The sequence below is a fragment of the Phalaenopsis equestris genome, unplaced genomic scaffold (assembly GCF_001263595.1).
Source record: "Phalaenopsis equestris unplaced genomic scaffold, ASM126359v1 Scaffold000006, whole genome shotgun sequence".
In the NCBI taxonomy this organism is placed as follows: domain Eukaryota; kingdom Viridiplantae; phylum Streptophyta; class Magnoliopsida; order Asparagales; family Orchidaceae; genus Phalaenopsis; species Phalaenopsis equestris.
The window spans coordinates 2,368,550-2,393,844 of NW_018164448.1; the positions used below are offsets into that span (position 1 = coordinate 2,368,550).

General features: G+C 33.0%; 2 protein-coding genes across 2 annotated transcripts in view; one reads left to right on the plus strand and one right to left on the minus strand.

Moving 5' to 3' along the window:
* The window catches only part of LOC110018260 (outer envelope pore protein 21B, chloroplastic), a 28,047-nt gene extending 14,021 nt beyond the window's left edge, over positions 1–14,026 (minus strand). Inside the window, exon 1 of the mRNA XM_020715527.1 lies at positions 13,802–14,026. Coding sequence (XP_020571186.1) covers positions 13,802–13,921 — 120 coding nt within the window. The 5' untranslated portion in view covers positions 13,922–14,026. The remainder of the gene's footprint in view (positions 1–13,801) is intronic.
* A 7,287-nt stretch (positions 14,027–21,313) lies between these two features.
* Positions 21,314–23,989, plus strand: LOC110018286 (cytochrome P450 71A9-like). Its single transcript, XM_020715556.1, has 2 exons — positions 21,314–22,240; positions 23,378–23,989. The coding sequence occupies exons 1-2, from the start codon at positions 21,314–21,316 to the stop codon at positions 23,987–23,989; spliced, it is 1,539 nt and encodes a 512-aa protein (XP_020571215.1).
* Positions 23,990–25,295: the final 1,306 nt, after the last annotated feature.

A 25,295-nucleotide genomic window follows, 5' to 3' on the forward strand; every position in this document is an offset into this window, starting at 1 on the left:
GGGGTCGGCTACATGAATCATTTTTCTCCATTGCGTCCTATTTAGTGTCATATTTTTATTTAGTTCTAATAAATTAAGATCATTTTTTTTATACAATAAGCCCAAGTCTTCCTAGGTCTACCTCTGTTTTTCTTAACATAAGTCGAATCTAAAACATCTACTCTTCTAATCGGATCATTGATGTTTAAGTGACCAAAACATCGAAGACGACAAGACGACTTTCTCTAATTTTGTCTGTCACAGGGGCTACACCAACCCTATCACGAATACCAACCCTATCACTGATATATTAACTGATATATTAATTTTGCATTTTGTCTCTAAGTGCAAAGCCACTCATCCACCTAATCATTCTCATCTCGACAACACTTAACTTAGTATTATGCTTCTCTTTTAAAGGCCAAGAGAAGCATAATACTAAGTTAAATGTTGCGAGATGAGAATGATTATATGAATGAAAAGCTTTACACTTAGAGACAAAATGCGAAATGAATATATCCGTGAACTTTTAAAATTAGACATGTCATGGACACTTTTTATATTTCCTACATTCTTAATTTGTTGTTGTTGTTGTTGTTGTTGTTGTATTGTTTACTAAAGACATCAGAAAGATGCATATATAAAATATATTTTATTCATTATTGTTTACTAAAGACATCAGAAAGATGCACATATAAAATATATTTTATTCATTATTGTTTACTAAAGACATCAGAAAGATGCACGAATAAAATTTAATTTCTATTATCAAACCTTGTGCTTACAAAAATCATTTTTCAAAATAAGACAATATGTTTCTAAAAAAATTCTCTAACTCATCTACTAAAATTCAAAATATCCTACGATTACATTTTATTCAATTAAATAAGTTAAAATATAACTTTTAAAATTGTAATAAGTATAAATTTATAACTATTAAAATGTACTCCGATTACACATTGTTCAAAAGAACTCCAATGTCCGGCTTCAACAAATGTAGGATGAACTTTTGAATCTCAAATTTGACAAAAAAAGAAAGAAATACCGATGCTCGGCTTCGATAAATATTAGATGCACATTTGATGCTCGATTTTGATGAATGTTAGAAGAAGCTTCGGCATGACAAGCGAGGAAAGGGCTACCACTATGAGGTATAGTTAAGGTTACATGTATATTTATAAGCTTTTACGTCCCGTGTCCCATTTTTCCCCAAATCGTGTTGAGCACAAGTATGATGCAATGTTGAGGGATGTCCCAAACTTGTTCGGGTTGAAAAAAAAATTCAGTCACATATTTTGTAGAGTCAGACAAGTGTCGGGGTGTGTCGGAGCCGGATCCATGTCCAACTCGGTTACAAAATATTTTTAGAAGTGTCGATGCTACATAGATTGTAGACCATCTCAACTAGTTTAGCTTTATAACTTTCGAATATCCCATTTGAATTATATTGATATGTATATATCCACTTATATCCAATTAATTTCTTTCCTTTTGGCAATCATACAATCTCTTAAGTTTGATTTTTTTTATGGTTCACATTTCTTTCATCATGACTTTTTTCACACTTTATTCTCAGGTTTTTTTTTTTTTGGATAAATTTATGAATCTTAATATTATTCATCTCTGTAAGCATTGTTTTATGGGAGAAGGAGATATTGAGAAAGTAAAATAAAATAGGCTTTCGTATGTATGGCACAAGTTTACATTCCTTATTCTAATGCGATAGAAGGTTGATAACAAGATGATTTGAATTTCGTGATTGATCTTGCATGGATTCAAATGGTTTTGGTTCAGGGTCAAACTCCTTTCCTTGTTCTTAAATATACCTGTGCAAATGATTTAGTTTCATTAGGTAGCATTTTGTTGGAATTATTATTTAAAAGGCTAATTCTATATGTACGGAAGTTTCAGCTTACATGAGACTTGTGGGTGGGACGGCTGGAAAATAAAATTCAAGGAAATCAAAGTCATCTTCCTTCCAAGGCTTCCTTTAAAAACAATGGTCATAGAATCATTGATTGTCAGCGAAAAAAAAAACTTCTTGCGAGATAAATATTAATTTTGGAATTGAGATAGTAACACATCCTTTTTGAGCCGAAAAATAGTCTAGGAAGATACATTTTATGGTTCTTAAATTGAGTTTAGAGCTTTGATAGCATTGATGGGCATATGCAATGCTCCCAAAAATTTTTAGTGGAAACACTGAGTACTGTCAAGAAAAAGTTCGGTCAGAATTTTAATAGATGATTTTGTTTTGTAAAATTCTAATTGGAAGGTAGATTATAAAAAATGTGACAGTTAAGGCGACTTCTTACCAATTAAACTCTGAAGTACTCCTTTCAAAGAGTAGGACCTAAGTAGTTTCAAAAGGATGCCGATTTTTTATTTCTACAACCCATTTGATTGTGGGGTGTTATAGCATAAGAGGGTTCATGGATGATAACATTTTCATGGAGGAAAGAGGATAAGACTTGATTAAAAAACCCCTTCCTATCATTTAACCCAATAATATTAATGCCAAACTTAGTATGGATCACTTTATAGAATATGGGGAGGATTGCACTCATATAAGATATATTTTTCATGTGACAAAATTGTGTCATGCGTAAGGACTCATCTATGAAAATAACGAACAGTCTAGCTCATTAATATAGTGATGTGAGATGGTGCATAGATGCGGTACTCATTAGGGAGAAAGGTATTGAGATTTTTTAGTGTTTGTGGATAGATTTTATATGTGTTCGACCGCCTCACACACCTCGCACTAAAATTCTGTAACTTTTTTAACTGTAAAATGTTAAAAAAAATATAGATTGAAGTACACAAAAAAATGAATGTCCTATCTAAAATTGATGCAGCCAAATTTGTGCCATTGAGTTTAACCACTCGTGAATAAATAATAAAATCCTCATTCTTTAGCATGTCTAACTAAAAGAAATAATAGGTAGGATAAAATATTGAAATACAATTTAGATTAAATATTAAATTTTAGATAAGTAATAGATTCAAGGTTAATTTAGGTTCGTGGTGAACATATAAAAAAGGAAAGAAATATGTAAGCCTCATAGATCACTTCTTGATAATAACAACAAGAGCCCAATCATCTATTTTTATTTTATACAAGAATTTAATTGAAGCGAAAATTTTTCATATGATTTGTTGCGCAAGAGCCTATTATCCAAAATTTTTTTAATAAATTTCATAAGCACAAGAGAAAAATAGAGTATAATACTCACCTAAATGTGCAATGTCGGAAAATCAAGATCGTCTTGATATGTGTCCAATAAGATGGCTTAATTTTCTCATTTTTTTAAGAAATATTTTAACAATTCAGAACTAAATAAGGCAATTAAATGAATTCTCTCAATCATTTTGAATGAGAGAACAATTTGTGACCCTAAAAATTTTGCTTTTAATGATCTTTATAATAGATTAGATACTAAAGAGGGTGAAAATTATATGTAAAAACTAGTCAAACAAAAAAAAAAGAAAAGGATAGATTTAATTCAAGTAAATTGTATTAAAAAAGAAAATGATAAAGTGTTTTTATTAGTGCAAGACAGCCAACATAGGTCGATGAGCTATTTTGATAAACTTTCAACGAAGTTTCTGAAAGATACAATTGACTTTAGTGATCTTAATATCGTTAATAATAACAAAATATTTTATTTTATCGTTGAATTAGTAAAAAAGAAGTTAATGAGGCTTTAAAGAAAACAAAGAGTGAAAAATCAGTAGAACCTGATGATATTACAAATGAAAAAAGAAGTTAATGAGGCTTTAAAGAAAACAAAGGGTGAAAAATCGGTAGAACCTGATGATATTACAAACTGATGATATTACAAATGAAGTGTGAAAATATTTAGGAGATTTGTGAGTTTCCAATTAGGGATGTGAACGATATGATTTCGAGTCAATCCAGGACCGGCTTTGGATTGTCTCGAAATCAGATTGTGGATTGACCCTACTAAATTTCAATCTGATTTTCGAGTCGGCTTGAATGCCATTTTTGGCTCGTGAGCCAGATCAGTTCGACCCAAACCCGTCTTGGCCGCTCGGCGAGGAGGTCATCTAAACGACTCCGGATGACGAAACGGACTGCACCAACGCGTCCGGAACGTCCATTTTGCCTAAGTGGAGACGTTCGTTTCATTCTGACGACGCGTCTAGAGAAAGATGCGTAATTTATGTATAATTATAATAATAAATAATAATAATAATAATATTCTTATTATTTATAACCTAAATCTATCTCCTCCCTCCCCGCATTATTCTATTTTTCTGAGGCGGGGAGGGAGGAGATAAATTTAGGTACTGATCCGAAATGAGAATTGAAATTTAGGTATTAATTCAAGAAGAAAGTCAGAATTTAGGTACCGACCTCAAAAAGAAGAATCAGAATTAGGTACTGATCTGAAAGGAGAATTGAAATTTAGGTATCAATTCCGAGAAAAGAGTCGAAATTTAGGTATCAACATCGAAAAGTAGGAATTATAATTTAGGTACTGATATGAAAATGAGAATTGAAATTTAGGTATCAATCTCAGAAAGAGAATCAAAATTTAGGTATCGATCTCGAAAGATAGGAATCAGAATTTAAGTACTGATTTGAAAGGAAAATTGAAATTTAGGTATCAATTCAAGAAGAGAGTCGGAATTTAAGTACCGACCTCAAAAAAATAGGAATCATAGTTTAGGTACTGATCAGATAGGAGAATTGAAATTTAGGTATCAATTCCGATAACAAAGTCGAAATTTAGGTATCGACCTCGAAATGTAGGAATCAGAATTTAAGTACTTTAAGTACTGATTCGAAAGGTAAGTACTGATTCGAAAGGAGAATTGAAATTTACATATCAATTCCGAGAAGAGAGTCGAAATTTAGGTATCGACCTTGAAAGGTAGGAATCATAATTTAGGTACTGATTCGAAAGTAGAATTGAAATTTAGGTATCAATTCCGAGAAGAGAGTCAAAATTTAGGTATCGATCTCGAAAGATAGGAATCATAATTAAGGTACTGATCCGAAAGGAGAATTGAAATTTAGGTATCAATTCAAGAAGAGAGTCGGAATTTAGGTATCGACCTCAAAAAGATAGGAATCAGAATTTAGGTACTGATCCGAAAGAAGAATTGAAATTTAGGTATTAATTCAAGAAGATTGAAATTCCGACTCTCTTCTTGAATTAATACCTAAATTTCAATTCCCCTTTCGAATCAGTATTATTATAATTTATAACCTAAATCTATCTATGCGACGGGTAAAAGTCATAGAACCATACGTTGGTTCGCAACTACAGCGAACAAGGAACATAACAATGAAAACCCGATAAAAATATATATACAAATAAATGATACTCTTTTTGAAAATCTATTAAATGATAGTTTATATATACAGAATTTATATTTTCTCAAATGAAACAAAACATAAATAAATGAGCTCTTCACCGATATGAACTGAATTTTTTTCTAACAAAACACATTTGTTTTGTTCTTGTTCACGCCAAGTTTCAACTCACTGATGGTTTTCCTGTCGTCTGCCAGAAGATGTCAGGTCAGAGGCTGATCTTCGTCTTTAAAGATGGCTGAAACCTCACGCTTAACAAGAAGATAGCGCCGCAGGGCGACACAATTGATTTCAACATGGAGTTTGACGAGGTCAGCATGAATTACTACGGTCCTTTGATGGATGTTGTCCACCCACAAGAAAAGGAGGGGTTGCCCTCACTTCTCAGATTCAGTACCAAAAATAAGTCCTCACGGAGAAAGAGGTGATGATACAGCCAGACCCGATGGAAGAGACCAGTCGCCTACCCTCCATGGTAGCTACACTAGCTGGAGGACTAATTGATGCAAACGAAGAAAGGGTACCGTTCGCTCCGCTGCGAAGGACCATACGCAGAAACACCAGTCGATGCAGACAACGCTCTCCTACGAGAGGAGAGGAGGCTTCAGCAGATACAGATTACTTACTCGCCCCTATTCCAGAGAGGCATATCTACGAACCAGGCATGAAAGAGAGTTCGTCCAGCCTGCCTACTTCGGATGCCGAGTCCAGGATTGTTCAAGAGACGAGACCACTGTTAGCTTCAGATGCTCTTTGCCCGAGTTGCCCTACCTGCAACGCCGAGATACCTGTCCGTGCTTCAGCTGCGAGGGCCTTTGTAGAGTGCCCAGACTGCAATGTCCTGTACCTGCACCTGCAGCACTACAGACTACAGTACATAGAGGAGTATGCCTCCAATGATGATAATTCTCAGACCGCCAAGCACCAGATGAAGGAAGCCTATGGTACGCTAAATACAGAAGCATACGTCCCACGGGGTACCGAACCCTATGTTCCGATGGAGGCCAAGTCTTACATTCCGCTGGAAACAGAGTTATCACCAGTTTGGGTTCTCGTCAATGTTGAGACGAGGGAATACCCCCAACAACCACCGTTTCCCAGCACGATGGAATATTACAGGATGAGCAAGGTGAATAAAAGAAATTTTGAGCTCTACGAAGAGGTGCAAGGAAAGCTCATCAACATCCTAGAGGAATTAGAGCTACACACCAGAGTCTTCTCAGAGAATGACGAACGGAAAATCCTCGACAGTATTTTTGATCTAAAAGACAGAGGTCAAGCAGACTTGCTGATGGAGAGGACTTACTCCGAGCCAAGAAAATATATGAGAGGGAAAGGCAGGATCACGATACAATGTGATTGCTGTTATAATTTTACGAGAGATAGACAGGGGAATCCTCCTGGGATCCTCAGATATGATCAAGTGGACCCGTTGCCGCAAATGAGCAAATGAATGGTTAAGAGAATGGTTCGATGGAACATACTTCCTGCGGATTGCATTTCAAACAGCTGCATCATTAATATCTATGATGAGGGAGATTGCATACTTAAATTTACTGATCATCATGACTTCGTAAGACCCTTCTGTACAGTCTCATTGATGAGCAGAAGAAACATCCTGTTTGGGACAAAGATTGATGTCATCGGTGACTTCGTAAGACCTTTCTGTACAGTCTCATTGATGAGCGGAAGCAACATCCTGTTTGGGACAAAGATTGATGTCATCGACCCTGGAGAGTTCAGAGGATCCATAGAGATTCCTCTATCGGTTGGTTCAGTACTTGTCCTTAAGGGCAACAGTGCAGATATAACTACGCATTGCATTCTAGGGGTGCGATACCCCAGAGTTTCATTAACTTTTAGGAGAATTGACAACGACAAGATACCGCACGGTTTTCAACCAGATCCAGAGCTAGAGGAGTTATTGTCTTACGAGCTATGAGAGGGTTGCACCGCTAGGCATGTGCGAAGAAAACTCTTAGCTTGGAGCACGGCTTAGAAGGTCAGCTTGATCAAGAGCTTGCTACACCAGCAACGGATGTCCACAGTTTCCCTATCTTCTTGGACTACGTGTTATTTCAGCGTATATGATATGCAACGGATATGTTCAGCCTATGATGAGTACTTAGCATGATGTATTTTGGATGTATTTTGATGCAGTCTGCATATTGTTCTTTTCGAGGCTTCAGCCTGTGTTTGATTTGTAATTCCTGTTTGAAATAGATGAATGAAACTTTTTTCAGAATTTTGCCTGTTTGTTCGATTTGCCCCCTTTGGTGCGACAGATAAAAGCCATAGAACCATACATTGATTCACAACTACAGTGAACAAGGAACATAACAATAAAAACCCGATAAAATTATATATATAAATAAAAAGAGTATCATTTTCTTGGCTGTCTGAAAACCCGATAAAACCCGATACTCTTTTTAAAAATATACCCGACAGCCAAGAAAATGATACTCATTTTATTTAACAACTACAACCAAACTTTTCTAAACTTATTTAATATCTTAGATCATTCCATGCCAAATCAAGAGTTCTAACTTTCATTTACATTAAAAACTAAAAAACAACTTAAGCTTTACAATTTTGTATTATTTAATATATTATTATCATGCATAAATGATGCAAGTTTGGTTCTATTTTTTTAAGGAAAAAAAAAACAATAAATAAACTCTAGAAATCATCAATAACATATCTATTGATATTAATTTTAACACTGCAATTGTCGGATCCCAAACCCCGAATGTGAAAAGTGGAGAATCGTGTTAAGTAGTCAACAACCAACTTATTGTTGAAAAATCATGACATGAATCCTTTTGATCTTTGTGTAATTGCTAGGGTGCCCCCTGGAAGCGACGCACCTTATGACCAAACTACAGTGAAAAGTGTGCACGAGCCGCTACACCAGCGATCGAGTGTAGTGTCAAATAAGTAAGGATTTCCACATTACAGACATAGGCATGTAAATAAGTTAATCCATAAAACCAATATTAGGATAAGATTTTGGAATATAAGTACTCTCACTGGTAAATTAATGAAATTAGTTAATATTATAATTCATAGAAAAATAAATATGTTATGTATTCAAGAAACTAAATGGGTTGGAGAAAAGACTAAAGAGATTGATAACTTAGGTTTTAAGCTTTGGTATTCAGGTAAGAGTCGTACTAGAAATGATGTAGGTGTAATTATAGATAAGAGTTTGAAAGATAGCGTTGTAAAATTTAATAGAATTGAAGATAGAATTATAGTTCTTAAGATTTTTATTGATACTAAGATTTTTAATATTATAAGTGTTTATGCTCATAAAATAGGTTTATATATATGTTCTAAACAAAAATTCTGGAATGACTTAAGAAGACATAATACAAATGATACCTCTTGAAGAAAAAATTTTTACTTAAGAAGACTTAAATGGACTTGTCGGTAGAATGGTAGAAGATTTTAGAAATATTCATGGTGGCTACCATTTTAGAGTGATTAATGAAAAAAGTAGAGTCCTATTATATTTTGCTTTAGCGTATGATTTTGTTATTGCTAATATTTTATTCAAAAAAAAGAGCATATTATTACTTATAAGAATTGATTATTACTTATAAGAATATATTATTACTTATAAGAATTGATCTAATAAAACAAAAATTGATTATTTTCTTATGAGAAAAAAAGATTGTTGAGAATGTAAATGTTGTAAGGTCATTCCAAGTGAGGTTTTAAGTACTCAACATCGATTATTAGTTCTAAATTTTAAGATGAAGAGTTGTAAAATAAAGAATACTAGGAATCATCGTCGTTGAGTTAGATGAATGTACCTTAAAGACAAACAAAATTATTTTTATGAGTAAAATTTAATATTTCAAGATTTAGGATGTTCATGAAGGATAAAATTCTACGTAAGATAAATTAACAAACACTATTAAACAAGTGACAAAATATGTATTTCGAGAATCAAAATAAAAAAATTTCTATAAATAAAAATAGTTGGTGGTGGAATAATAATGTGCAAGAAAATATAAAATATAAGAAGTTATATTATAAAAAATGGTTTAAATGTAAAAAGTTAGAGAACTGAAAAAATATAAAATGACCCATAGAGAGTCTAACAGAGCAATCTGCGACGTTAAAAATTTAAATCTTAATGATCTTTATAATAGATTAGATACTAAGAAGGGTGACATGTATATATATATATATATGTATATATATATATATATGTATATATATATAAACTAGTCAAACAAATAGAAGAAAAGTAACGATTCAACTCAAGTGTATTAAAGATGAAATTAAAAAGTGCTTTTTTTAGAAAAAAATATTCATCATAGGTGGGTGAGTTTGATAAACTTTTTAATGAAGTTTCTAACAATACGATCGACCTTAGTGATCTTAAAATTGTTAATAATAATAAAATATTTCATTTTTACCACCGTATTAGTAAAAAAGAAGTTGATGAGACTTTAAAGAAAACCAAGAGTAGAATGTCTGTAGAACCTGATGATATCCCAATTGATGTGTAAAAATATATAGAAAATTTGAGAGTTTCTTGGCTTACTAAACTCTTTAATATTATTTTAAAACTAAAAAAATGTCTGAGGAGTGGAGAAATAGTATTTTAGTCTCAATTTTTAAGAATAAAGGGGATGCACAAGAGTGTGCAAATTATAGACGAATTAAGTTGATGTGTCATACTTTAAAATATGGCAGGGGTAATTGAACATAGTTTAAAACGCATTATAAAGATTTCTCATAATCAACTTAAATTTATGTCGGGCAGGCCTACAATGGAAGCTATACATTTATTGAGAGGTTTGATGGAGAAGTTCAGAGATAACAAAGAAGATCTACATATAATTTTTATTGATTTAGAAAAAACATACGATAAGTTTCCAAGAGATATCTGTTGCAGGGTTCTTGAAAAGAAAGGTGTTGCTATAACTTATATTCGAGTCATTAAAGATATGTATACTCGAGTTGTTACTTGTGTTCGAACAGAAGGAGGATTGACCAAATATTTAGTTATATTCAAGTCATTAAAGATATGTATACTAGAGCTTTAAGCACATATCTTTTTGCTCTAGTAATAGATGCTCTAACTAGATAGATGCTCTAACTAGACATTTATAGGAGGATGTATCTTGGTGTATGTTTTTTGCTGATGATATCCTTCTCGTGTATGAGACAAAAGAAAAATCCCAGAAAAAACTTGAAATATGGAGGTCTACATTGGATTCTAAAGGCCTTCATTTAAGTAAAGGCCTTCGAGTCTAAAGGCCTTCTTTTGAGTAGAACTAAAATTGAATACATGGAATGTAATTTTAGTAGTAGTGGCTCTAGTGACAATTGTAACTATGGGTGATGTAATTATTAAAAGATATGAATGCTTTAGATATCTCGAGTTTATTGTTCAAAGTGATGGTGATATAGATGGGGATGTTATTAGTAGAATTCAAGTTGGTTGGTTGAATTGGATGAATACTTTGGGCCTATTGTGTGATAGAAAAGTACCGCTTAAATTGAAAGGAAAATTTTATAAGATGGTAGTGAGATTTGCAATGCCCTATGGCGCTAAATGTTGGCCTTCAAAAGAGAAGCATAAAACTGAGTTAAGTGTTGCCGAGATAAGAAAGATTAGGTGGATGAGTGGCTTTTCACTAAGAGAAATGAATGCCTCCGTGATAGGGTTTGTGTAGCTCCAGTGACTAACAAAATTAGAGAAAATCGTCCTAGATGGTTTGATCACATTATATGTCAACCATCTGACGATTTGATTAAGAGAGTAGATGTTTTAGATTCGACTTACGTTAATAAAGGCAGAGGTAAACCTAGAAAGACTTTGGCATATTGTATAAAAAATGATTTTACTTATTAGAATTAAATGAAAATAAGACACTCAATAGGACGCAATGGATAAAAAGGATTCATGTAGTCGACCGCACTTAGTGAGAAAAAGGGTTGTTGTTGTTGTTGTAGTACTTTATTGTGGAAGAAAAATGTCATCCAGTATCGTAATTTCTGTCAAAATTTTGAGAAAAATAGGGAATGCTGAATAGGCTCGATGTCTTTTCCCTTTGTTTTCATTCCATTAAATAATAATCTTACAATCTATTTTAGGTGCAAAATAAAGTGCATAATCAATTTTAAATAACTTAATAATACATATTCTTAATCTAAATATTCAGCTAAAAGAAAAATAAATCAGAATAAAGACATTGGAAATAATTTAAATAAGGAAACTCCTAATTATAAAAGACTTCTAATTTAGCTGTCTGATTTCCGTCATTTCTTATTGACACCCCCTCTCAAATTGATGCTGACTGATCATAAAACATCAATTTGCCAACAAGAAATTTTGTAGGGACCAACAATCCTCATGCCGTGAGTGCCAAAGTCGAAGATACCGAAACCGAGAATGTCGAAGCCTCAGAGACAACTCCTGAACCTAATGTGATTTAAGCAAAGAAAAACAAGAAATCTTTTATCATTGTCGTCCAAAAATTTGAATCATAGCAACAAGAAAGATCTGCTTCCACTTACACGATCCAAATGCTACCGATCATAGCCCACAAAAAAGATCCAGTTACACGATCAAGATGCTATCGATCATGGCTTACAAGTAGGAACCACGTTTTGATCCAATTGCTACCGATCATAACCACAAATAGGATCCAATTACACGATCCAGATGTTATCGATCATAGCCTACAAGTAGGTTCCGCGTTCTGATTCAAATGCTACTGATCATAACCCACAAGTCGGATTTGTGTCCTGTTATACGATCCAAATGCTATTGATTCTTCTTGCGACGACGAGGACGATTTGTTCCTTGATCTTGACGCCAAAAGTGCTGAAGCGGAGATGTTGAAGTTGTGATTGCCAAAGCGGGTGTTTGGAGGCTGAGGTTGACGACGAGGCTACGAGCCTGCGACAAGCGGGAGGGAGCTTCACTAATCGAATGACAAAGAGAAAGAGGGTGTTGCTTGGCGATCGAGGTTCCAACGAAATGTGTGCGTGCATGCTTCTGAGGGAATGAGGCTTGCGACAGCGAGAGTTAGAAGTGAGTGGCGTGGAAATAGATGACAGGAATGGGGTTTTTGCCTGAGGAGCAGGGAGCGACAAGAACAGACAGGGTTGCTATGGAGTTCTCGGGTTGGAAAAAGGTTAACGGAGGCGTGTGCTGGGCAGCGATCGAGCAGAGGAGCAACAAATGAATTATTGTGCGGGGCTTCGAAGACGGACGACAAGGAGGAGAGCGAGAGAAGGAAAACAGGAACTATGGGTGCATCAAATCAGCGGTTGTGTGTCATAAATGAGAGGGAGAAAAGCGGGATCTGGACAAATGAGGGAGACGATGTGATCTGTCGCTTGCTAGAACGTGAGGGAGACTGAGCGTTGATGAGTGAGAAAGTCTGCGGTGGGTGCTGGAGTAGAGGAGGCGTTGTCAAAGGCGGGAGCCACTGTGGGTGGAGTTCAAATGAAGGAAAAATTCTGTTGAGACTGGCTGAGTCAAAGAGGAAGACGAAGTAGAACGAAGATGACGCAGACGAACAAAAAAAAAAGGGACGACGAGCAGACGAGCGAGAATCAAGGCAATTTTTATCCCTTCTCGTCCCGCAAGAAAGCTGATGGGAAGGGAATCTTGACAGTAATTCAATGATTATTAATGGTTAGGATAAAAATTTAGCTCTGATAACATGTCAAAATTTTGAGAAAAAATAGGCTGAATCCTGAATAAACTCGATGTCACTCCCTTTGTTTTCATTCCATTAAATAATAATCTTACAATCTATTTTAAGTACAAGATAAAATGCATAATCTATTTTAGGTAATTTAATAATACATATTCCTAATCTAAATATTCAACTAAAAGGAAAATAAATCAGAGTAAAAATATTGGAAATAATTTAAATAAGGAAGCTCCTAATTATAGAAAACACTTAATTTAGCTGTCAGATTTTCGTCTTTCTTTTCTGACAATTTGATGAGGAATGCATGGTTAAATGCATCAAAGATCCACAAAGATCCACAGAATTAGTCATCCACCAACTTTTATGACACCAAATTTAGAATTAGCAAGAATTTAAAAAAAAACGGGGTTCTGCTTTTATGAGGAACAAGGTCATTACATATTTGTAGGATGTGTGGGCGTGCATGTGTGTTTGTAAGTGTTTGTGCATCTCTGAACATATTATTGCTCTTAATCAAACTAATTCAAACAAATCAATCATTTAAGTCAACACTAATGTCAAAATTGGCACAAGAAAACTACAATCATTCAGTTTAGCACATTATTAAGAGAGTTAATTCCAATTGAAGCTGGATTCGAATCAGCTGAAAAAACCTTCTTCAGTTCAAACTCACTGTCAGATTAAATAGGAAAATAATACAAAATAAAACAAAACAACAAGACAAAAAGGGAAAAGCAGCTGCCTGAACAAAGAGAGAGAACAAAGGGCGAGAACAAAATCGAACCTGGATAAGGGTTTTGGAGTCCAGTGGAAGCTTCTCCTTCGCATGGATTCTTAGGGTTTTGGATTGGCCACTGTACCTCATGGAAGTTTCTATCCCTGTCCCCATGCTCCCCCCAACCATTCCTCCTCAGCAACTTGGATACTTACTGTTGAACCAACAGGCCCGCCGAGGCGTGCCGAGAAGATGAGTATGAGCACAGTGGGGAATGGAGATAGCGGAGGGTGTCCGATGGGAGGCGGTAGTGAAAACGAAGTGACGGCTTTAAGCCCATTAAGAAATTCAATACGGCTTTAAGCCCATTAAGAAATTCAATATGGCTTTAAGCCCATTAAGACATTCATGGCCCATTAAGAAATTCAGTACGGCTTTAAGCCCATTATGACATTCATGACGGCTTTAAGCCCATTAAGAAATTCAGTACGGCTTTAAGCCCATTAAGACATTCATGGTTTAGAGAAGATTACCCTGGTGTTTGGTAGCCGATTTAACATTTTAATCCAGCCCAATAAAAAAAATCATAAATAAATTAATTTCCGCCTGTTCCGATAGTTTTTCCCTGCATTTCGTCTTCTTCCTAACTTAAATTCAGATTTATCAAATTCGAGTCGCAAGACAAATTCATAAAATTGCAAATAATTGGTGGATTTACATGCATACCCTCCAATATCTATGTATTTACATATTTAACATAGAAACTTAATTATTACATTTATACTACCTAAATTTTTCATATCAAATAAAAAATATCACTATTTTAACTTCTAAAAGGTGAAATACTTCTTTTTATGCGCGGGAAATGTGACATGCACGTGAAAATTAAAGTTCAGATATTAGAGCAAAGGAATTGAAATTCCAGCAACACTTAGTTCTTTTATAGATCAACAATTTGCACCATAAAACATTGTAGGTCTCACCACCTTCTTATAAAATTTCTCTTTTAACTCTAATGGGCATTTTTGCTATCTTCCGTATGCGAAAATTGGAAGGTTATGTTAGGTAGCCAATAGCCAGTATAAAATTTTATCGGGAAATCATGACATAAATTCTTTAAATCATTGTGTAAAATTTAGATATGAGATGTATATATCCGTAAGAATTGTGTCCTACATATGTAAATTTCCCTATAAATAGATATCAAAATAAATGTGTTCGATATATAAATAAATAAATAATTTATAATATGAATGTAAATCTCAGAACATTTTAAATAGGACGAAATCATCTTATAAGAAACCTTGTGTCTATGGAAGAAGACATTCGCCCACATAGTGGATATGTCAATTTTGAGAATACTTATAAGCTATCTAAAGACATCAAGTTCATGAAGTGCTCAAATTCTTCTAAAAATTAAGGAAAATTTACATAGGTAGCATATAATTCTCATTTATTTGCATATCTCACGCCTAAACTTTCATATTTACATGCATAATGCTTTGGCGATTTAAACATATGTATGAAACTTATATTTTACTCTTAAAAGTTGATAATTGGGCTATTTTTTTGCGAGATATTAAAGACTTGAGTGCTATGTGTGTAGATATAAATTTAAAATGTGAGATATGTAAATACATGAGAATTGTGTGCTACGTATATAAATGCCCCAAAATTCAAATATTGGGAAATTTACATAAGTATAGTACAATTCTTGTGCATTTGCACATCTAACATCTAAAGTTTGTTGTCTGCATTTACAACTCCTTGGTATTAAATGCCTTTGCATTAAGCAATTCATTTTGCGTTCTAAAATTTAAGGAATGGTATTTTTGATGTGATGTCAAAGATTTGAGTGTACTATATGTAAATATGAAAGTTTAGATGTTCAATGTGTAAATATATAGAGATCGTGTGATATATATGTAAATGTTCAATTATATCACATGTTGATTATTCTGTCAGGACTCATAACATAGAGAACCATTCGGAGTCCAATGAAATCATGACACGTGGCGGTGATAGAAAAAAATAAAATAAAATCTGTCTGGTAATACAAGAGAATATCCCTCCTGTATTATTCAGGTGTTATTGTGTGTTATTCAAGTATTATTGATGTGTTATTGTGTTATTATAACACCGGGAATATTACCATAATACAATAACACCTGAATAACATACAATAACACTTGAATAACACGGAATAACACGGGAGGAATATTCCCCAGTATTACCGAGCCGTTTTTTATTTTTTGTTTTATGTCACCACCACGTGACGTGATTTCATTGGACTCCGAATGATTCTCTACGTTAGAAGTCCTGATAGAATAATTTTCCAGAAGTTACTTTTATGTTGATTTATAACTGGGGTGATAGCAACATTTGCATTTTTTTAAAGGATTTTAATTTAATGGTAAATCAAGTTTAGTAAATATATAAACCTTTCTTTCAACATTTGGAGCTTTTGAGGAAGTGGTAAGATAAAAAAAACAAAATGAACACATCGTTAACCATAATTAAATCTGATTGAAATAATCAAAACTACTTTTTTTCTAAAAAAAACACTGAATCATTTTCAAAAAGAAGCAACGACAAAATAAGAAAACATACAAATTGATCCATATGGCATCCATAAAATATGAGCTTGATGTTATAACAATGTAGAAAACATTTAAATATGCCCTCTAATATTTCAAATGCCAACCATGGACCTCCCCGGCTTTGATATGCAGCCAAAAGACCATTTGTAAGGGATTAAATGGCAGTGATATTTTGATCCATACTGACAAAAAACAAGGTCATTTGTGGGAGAAAATATTCCTTCCGGACGGAATATTTTTTCCATTTGTAGAAGACAAATATTTGTTGGACTCTTTTTCCAAGAAAGAGATAATCTTAAAATTTACAACTCATATTGGGAAAAAAAATTTGGACAAAGAGCATTTGTTAAATAAAGTCAAAATATTGATATAGCATCTTTACTAAAAAAAAAAAAAGGAAAAAAAATATTATTTTAGATTAAATCACGTATATTTTTTATGCAACATTATATAATGAGTAACTGATCCATTATTTTTTTTTATATATATTAAGAAAGTTATGATATATTTGTCTATCGAAGTAAGTGCTAAAATAGTTCCTGAGGACTATTTATATGCGGTGGTTTTAGTCTCAAAGTTTATAAAAATTCTGTGGCTATTTTAAAATTGAGCTATAATAGTTCTCAATGAGAGTTATTTTAGGCTCAATTTAAAGAGTGTGGAGGTTATTTTGGCACTTTTATAAATGTGGGGACTAAAGCGGCTTTGAAGAATATATGTTTAATTTAATTTAAGATAAATAGTTTTGATTTTGAAAATAATATTTTAATTTTAAAAAGTGAGGCTAGATAGATCTAATTCATTTGATAGTTTAATTAATCGAGCACAATACTATAAATGATACACCACTCGAAAGGTAAGCGCATCGTTTGTTAGTAGCTCAACTTATTAAACTAGGAAATTTATAACTCTTATTTGGTCTAAAGAATTTATGACCGACAATTCTTATATCTAATATAAATATTAGACTTTTTAGATAATTTGAGTTACTAATTCTCTTATAGAGATAAACCCCGATAGTTAATTACATCTTAAACAATTAAAGTCACCTAAAAAAACTCTCAATTAAGATGAGAGGTTTCATTTTCAACAATTTTAAGTTAAGTTTTCACGACTGGTAGTATGAAAATCAAGTGAGAAAGGCTAAAGAGTGTGGAGGTTATTTTTGGACCTTTTTTAATGTGGGGACTAAAACGGCTTTGAAGAATATATGTTTAATTTAATTTAAGATAAATAGTTTTGATTTTGAAAATAATATTTTAATTTTAAAAAGTGAGGCTAGATAGATCTAATTCATTTGATAGTTTAATTAATCGAGCACAATACTATAAATGATACACCACTCGAAAGGTAAGCGCATCGTTTGTTAGTAGCTCAACTTATTAAACTAGGAAATTTATAACTCTTATTTGGTCTAAAGAATTTATGACCGACAATTCTTATATCTAATATAAATATTAGACTTTTTAGATAATTTGAGTTACTAATTCTCTTATAGAGATAAACCCCGATAGTTAATTACATCTTAAACAATTAAAGTCACCTAAAAAAACTCTCAATTAAGATGAGAGGTTTCATTTTCAACAATTTTAAGTTAAGTTTTCACGACTGGTAGTATGAAAATCAAGTGAGAAAGGCTATAGTAGGGAGAATTATTTTGGGGAGCAAAGGAGCGAGAAGTAGAAGATGTCACTAATTCTGAGAAGTGTTTCAATGACTTCCCAAACTATCCTATTATTCGGCTTTATATTTTGGAAGTGATGTTATTTGCAGTTTACTTCTGTCATTTTATTTAAAATTTAGGCTTGCATTTGCATAATACTCAATCATGCAAGTAGCTTAGGAAGATTGGAGGATTTACGCCGTACCGAACGAGCGACCTCAGAATCCTAAAAAGAATTATGGCTTATATCGCACGACATACAATCGTGTGAAGAATTAAAAGATAGTGTGAGAATTTACGTCATAATAGACGAACAACCTCGAAGTCCTAAAGGTTCAAGTTATTTAAGGTTATGGAAGGTTTAGTTGAGGATCATCCTTCGCTTCATGTTTTGGTCTTGATCGTTGTTATAAGGATGTCCACTGCTTGATTGCGTCGTTTTGCTTCATGAAGAGTTTGCTCTGGGCCCCTCACTGTGATGGTTTTGGGTCCCAAAAAGTGTGTTTGAATTGATGATTATCGGTTATTGTTGAGTCGCAGGGTTCCTCCTAAATAGGTGGCCTACTGTTCTCTACCCTAGGGGTCTTTTATAGGTATTGGTAAATTATACATAAATAGGATACATATAACAAAAATATAGAAAGGAAAGTATCGTAAAAGAGAAAGTAATAGCGCGTTCCTGCTGCCTCTGATGATATTGTAACTATCACCAGCAACCAGTACTTAAAAATTTAAATATGAAATATGTAAACATGAATGTTTGTATGAAACCAGGTGGTGGACATATATGAAGTATTAGGAACAAACATAAATATTTTGAGATCGGCATGGGCTCAAACTAATCATTCTCGAGGTACTTTTGTAGGCAACCATCGGCAATCTGTGTGTGTAAAGTCCAACATCGGCTAGAAATCTCCAGCAAGATAATTGAAGAAGGGCAGTTCTTAGCCTAATCAAGGTAACTGACAAGTGGATGCTCAGAAGGCAACACCCAAAAATCTTAGTTTGTCATGCATATAAATAAGTTAAATTTTTTATTAGCAACCAAAATATTAGTTTCTGAAGAAACATTTTTTTGTGAATATAAATAAGTTAATTTTCAATCCTTTCCCTTCTATCCTTTTGGATAAAGTTGAATGCATCTTTTCTAATAAATCCCTTTTATCTACTCCATCTACTTCTGTAGCAAGATAGTTGAGCGCATTAGTAGCTCTAATTTCTGCTTCTATCATCGATCTCAAGACTTCTCTTTTATCTTCACCGATCCACCTGCATGATCTCAAAATGTGCTGATTGCTAATGGATGATTATAACTTTCTATAAATTTTTTGATATTCAAGGTCCACTTCATATATATAATCATGACTGAGCAACCACACATTGCGTTTGATTTATGAAATTTCAACGTGCTACTATATTTATTCTCACTCTTAAAATCAAATTTAGCGCACACAAAGTCTTTTAATTTTATATTTTTTGAATTTGGTCAATAATTGACATGATCCAGTGTGGTGTGTATAACTATAATACTAATCATAAGTCTCACTTTTATTGTAAATAATGGTAACAAACAGTTTCTTTGTAGTATGTTCAAAATGCAAAGAAATTACATCATTCTGACATACCTGCACAATATATTGTACGAATATTATAAGAATATCATAACATGTTCTAAATATAAGAATTTTCTTCAGAGTTTGAGTCATATACATCCATAATCAGATGCAAAAATTATAAAAAGGTCTTAAACACTTCTAAAGAAACCTAACCTAAAACGACGAAAAACAATGATTTTCTCTTTTTTTGTTTCTTAATTCTAAGTTTCTCTTCCAGAGTGAGACAATACACAAGTGCTTTATTGAATAATTGATTGCCTACAATCAAAATTTTTCTTAGTGGAAATTACCCAAAAATATTATAAGTTAATTCTTTCAGCTTTGAGTTCAAATTAAAATAATGAAATTCTAAAATATTCCAACTAAAGGTATTTTAGCACAGTGTAGAAATGGTCTTCAACATATGTAATAGATAAATATGATTTGGTTCTTTCAAATTAGGAAAGACTTAGCATATTGTCATAAAACAAATAATAACGACATACAAAAAAACAAATTTGGCAGTATGCAACCATGCATTACAGGAGTAATTACAAGAGGCTTTAAATTTAAGATGTCATTGGCATTCTCTTCGCTATTCATCATGGCAATTCTTCTTGTCTTCAAACTCCTTTTTTAATTGTCTTCAAGCTTCTTCCTCGTCAGCATTGCCAAAATCTAGGGCTGCAAATGAATCAAGTGTTTGATAAGTTACTTGTATCTTACTATTGAAAGAAGTTTGAACACTTTTATAAATATTCAGTTGTTAAATGAAAAAAAAATATTGAACAATTTATTTTTTGACTCATTTATATTCATGAATAATATCATTTATAGCTTGATTAGGCGAGACAATGCTTTATATAAAATACCTTGTTTTTTTTTTCAAAACAAATTGCTTGTGAACAATCTCAATAAAGGCAATTTATTTTATTAAACGAATTATTCCTTCATAGATTTGATGATTCTAAATATAAATTGATCAGCTCAAATTGTGCTCGAGCTGAACTTAAAAAAATAGAAATTTTATAAAAGGGCTCAAGTTAGAACATAATTTAAAAAAAAAAAAAAGAGACTCAAGTTCAAGATGCTGATACATAAGCTCAAGGTCGAGCAGGCACCTACTCGGTTCAATTCAATTCATTTGCAACCCACTTATATACATAAATGAAAAAAAAATAATATTGGGGCTATCTTAAAAAAAAAGGTAAAATTAAATGGATAACTTTCAATTATAATAGTAATATACTAAACATACAAAAAATAAGAAAATAAAAATAAAATATCTTCTTTTTCTATTATTATTTTCTCTTAGAATTTTGAAAAGGAATTTCGCATAGAATTTTTATGAAAAAAAAAATGATTTTGACTTTTCTATGTCAAATTTAAATGATATGCAATCACTTTTTATGTCATTAATAGCATTTTAAAATTATGAGAAAATTTGACCGAAGGAGAGCACATGATCAACTTTGAAAGCTTTCATATTTAAAATTAATTAAATTTTTTTTGAGATATTATTTTAAATAAATAAATTTATATTGAAATGAATGCAATATAAGAACTAATGGATTGTAAATATTACCTTCCTTTTAAAATAAATTAAAAAAAAAATCAAACCAATTTTAACTAATTTTTAATAAATATCTTCTCACCATCTTTGTTCTATATATATGGTGCCAATTCTAAAGTGCATTAGTTCCATCCTTGTTTGCATATGGCCATGGAGCAAGTCTTCTTTTTTATTTTCCTGTTTTTCCTCACCTTATCCATCTTCCTCACCATCCTTGCAAAAGCTAGTGAAACGAAAAGAAAGAAGATGCCACCGGGTCCACGACGCCTTCCCGTCCCTATACTCGGCAACCTCCATCTTTTCGATGCCAACAAGCCTCAACATTCGCTTCTTAGTCTCTCAAATAAATATGGCCCTCTTATACTCCTCCAATTTGGATCCATTCCCACCCTACTCATCTCGTCCAGCGACATAGCCGAGGAGATCTTCACCAACCACGACCTCACTTTCTCTAACCGTCCTGCACTCTTCGTGCCAAAGAAGCTCTTATACAACTTCTCCAGCATGGCCTTTGCTCCCCACAATGATATGTGGCGTCAAGCTCGCAAGATTGCCACGCTTGAGCTTCTCAGCCTTCAATGTGTTCGATCATTTGAAGTAATACGAAGGGAAGAAGTCGAGAAACTTGTAGCCGCCATCAAAGATGTCTCAGTAGCTAACTTGAGCAAGTTGACACTTTCGTTCTCAAACAATGTGGTTTGTCGAGTTGAGCTCGGTGATGAGTTTGGAGATGGTGGAAAAGAAGGGGTATGCCTTCATGAGTTAATTTATGAGACCCAAAGTTTACTTGGTAGTTTTTGTGTTGCGGATTACTTTCCTGGGATGGAGTGGGTTGATCGTTTGAGAGGCTTTCATGAGAGGTTGGACAAGCATTTTGAGAAGTTGGATAAATTTTTTGATAGAGTTATTCAGGAGCATCTTAAGTGCCGAGAAGAAGAAGAGGGGAGCGAAAATATTATCGAGAATGGTGACAAGCAACAAAATGATTTCGTAAATATATTGTTAGGGCGACATAAGGTTGCTGTTCATCATGGAGGTTTTCTAAGCAATATAGATCATGTCAAGGCAACCTTACTTGTAAGTTGAGCAACTTTTTTTTTTTTTTTTTGTATATATATTCATGTTCAACAATAAAAGCTTTTGAAATAATGTTTAGGGCAAAAAAAAAATGTTTTAAATTATGTTTAGGGTGACAAGGGTGATTAATCATGACTAAGATTATTGAAAGAAATATTTGTGATTAATAATACACTTCCCAATTAGCACCTAAAAGATTTGATCACTACTTTGGCACAAGAATATACAAGGAAATGTTAATCTTGATTACCAAATTTTTATGAATAAATCAATTCAACATGTCAAATTTTAGAAAATGCATGTGAATACATAATTGTTCTTGTCATGGTGTTATATATAACAAATAAGATTCAAATTTGAGATACTATCAACTTTTGACGAGTATATCAAACAAATTAGGGGATCCTACTAATAATAGATTGGTCTTGTCATAGTCATATATTTCTCGCTTTACATATGCATGAAAAAATGAATTTACTTAAAAGGTGATAATTAGTGTTATTTATGTAAACGTCTCTCTTTTAAAATTTCTTCTCCGACCCGATACACTTCACAACATATTCATAATCCTACCAACACTAATCATCTATTCTATTACATATTAGAGACATTTACATACATACAACATAATTCCTACGCATTTACATATATAACACCTAAACTTAACTTTTTTACATTTATACCACACAAATCTTTCACATCACTCAAAAAATATTACAATTTTAATAGAATTTAAAAAATTGTTGATAGAGATCTCAAATTTGTACATACCACATAATTTCTACAACGCATTAATGTTTAATTATAGGGGCATTTACAAACATAGCACTCACTTCTTACATATTTACATTTCTCACACCAAAATTTAAATATTTAGCGCTAAATTCTTTGGAATTTCTCAAAATCAGTTTTCTTGCATTTACTTATTAAACCACATAAATTCTAAAACATTGATTATTCTAACAAATATTAAAATAACAACAAAAAAAAGGTTTTAAACACTGCAAAAATCATAATTATGTGCAAGTAATTAACATTGCTTATTAAAGAAGGAAAAATATTTTTATAGTTTTAAATAGTCATTATGTTAATGGATTATATCAAATGTTCATCACATTATACATATTATATGATCAGGAAACATTTATGGCTGGAACAGACACATCAGCAGCTACAATAACATGGACAATGACGGAGCTGATGAGGAATCCGAGAGTAATGAACAAATTGCTGGAAGAACTGAGGCAAGCAACTGATGGAAATGCTCGCAGACTCATCCAAGAAAGCGAACTCGAAAAGCTTGAATACCTCAAGAAAGTGATAAAGGAATCGCTGCGGCTAAGACCTGCTGCCCCACTCATTCCACGAGAAACGACTCAGCTATGCGAAATCCGAGGATATATCATCCCTGCAAATACCCGTGTTGTCTTCAACGCTGCCGCCATTTCCACAGACCCAAATGTTTGGGAGAGACCGCTAGAGTTTTGGCCAGAAAGGTTTGACGGAAGCAGAGTGGATTTCAAGAAACGAGAGTTTGAGTTTTTGTCCTTTGGATCGGGGAGGAGAAAGTGCCCGGGGTTCAACTTCGCAATGGTGGTTGTGGAGCTTGCTTTGGCGAATCTCCTCCACTGTTTTGATTGGTCATTACCGGATGGAATGAAGGCCGAAGATATTAACATGGATGTGGCGGTTGGACTCACGGCACATAAGAAGGAGGCACTTCGCCTGGTTGCTAGACCAAAATGGTGAAGAATACATGTTTTATGGGTTACAAGTATGCAAATGCACTATCATGGAAATATGAAGTCATATTGTCCTGCTGTGCTTATTTTATTTGGTTCCATAAAGAGATTTATATGAATTCCGGTTCATGCATTGCAAATTTATGCTCATCATAGTCTTATTATTAAGCATTAAACTTGATAAACTATTTCTTACGCCAACATTGGGCTTGAACAAATTTTAGATTTGCTCTATATGTTTATATAACTTGAATACAAAAGCTTATTTCTATATAATCAAATGAAAAAAAAAATGCTTTTGTTGACATTATATTATTCCTTTTTTTATTAATTAAAAAATAAATGGTTTAATTTTGCAAATTACAAAATAGATTGAAAGCTAATAAAAATATAAAAATAAAATTACAAATCGTTCTATATATCATAACCACATGCCTAAAAATATTCAAACTTATTTAAAAAAAAGTACAAGTACTCAAAAATATCAAACATGAATGTACTCATAATAATAACGATAATAATGATGGACATCTCGACATATTACAATTTATGGTGGGAATTATAGGGGTTGACATTAGGTTGGAATTCAAAGTTACAAATTAAGTTGAACATACTCATCATACATATGAAATCCTCCTATCATCTCATATTTGTAGAGTCAACATCATAAAAATTTAGTATAACATTCAAATATCATCAAATTGACTCAAAGATCGACTCCTTGAAGTCACCAACATTACATGTTGCAGCTCCTCGTTAACAAAATACCGTCATATAGTATTAATAGCTAAACTTTACTTTTTATGCATTTATTCAACCCAAATCTTTCTTATCACATAAAAAATACAATCTTTTTTAAATTTAAAAGAATGAAGTGCACCTTTTCATGCATAGGTAAGGTGGTATTATGTATGACTTGCATAAATAAAATGCGAAAGAGTTGAGATTTCTTACATACGATTTCTTGACAAACATATTATGTCATACACAAAGCATATGCAAGATGAAGCCAATTATATTTTAACTAGGAAAACTTTTTCAAACAATTTCAGGAAAGTGAACCAGAAGATTGATCCTTTAACTTTGATTTTTTTTGAATCTTGATTTGTCTGTAAATCACACCTAAGGATTAGAGCTTAAAACGAGAGAGAGAGAGAGAGAGAGAGAGAGAGAGAGAGAGAGAGAGAGAGAGAGAGAGAGAGAGAGAGAGAGAGAGAGAAGTGCACAGTGTTCAACAATAATAAGTCTAATTATTGATAGATCTTTCTCAAAAAATGAACTTTGTATTTATAGAGGTGGGGGTACAATATATG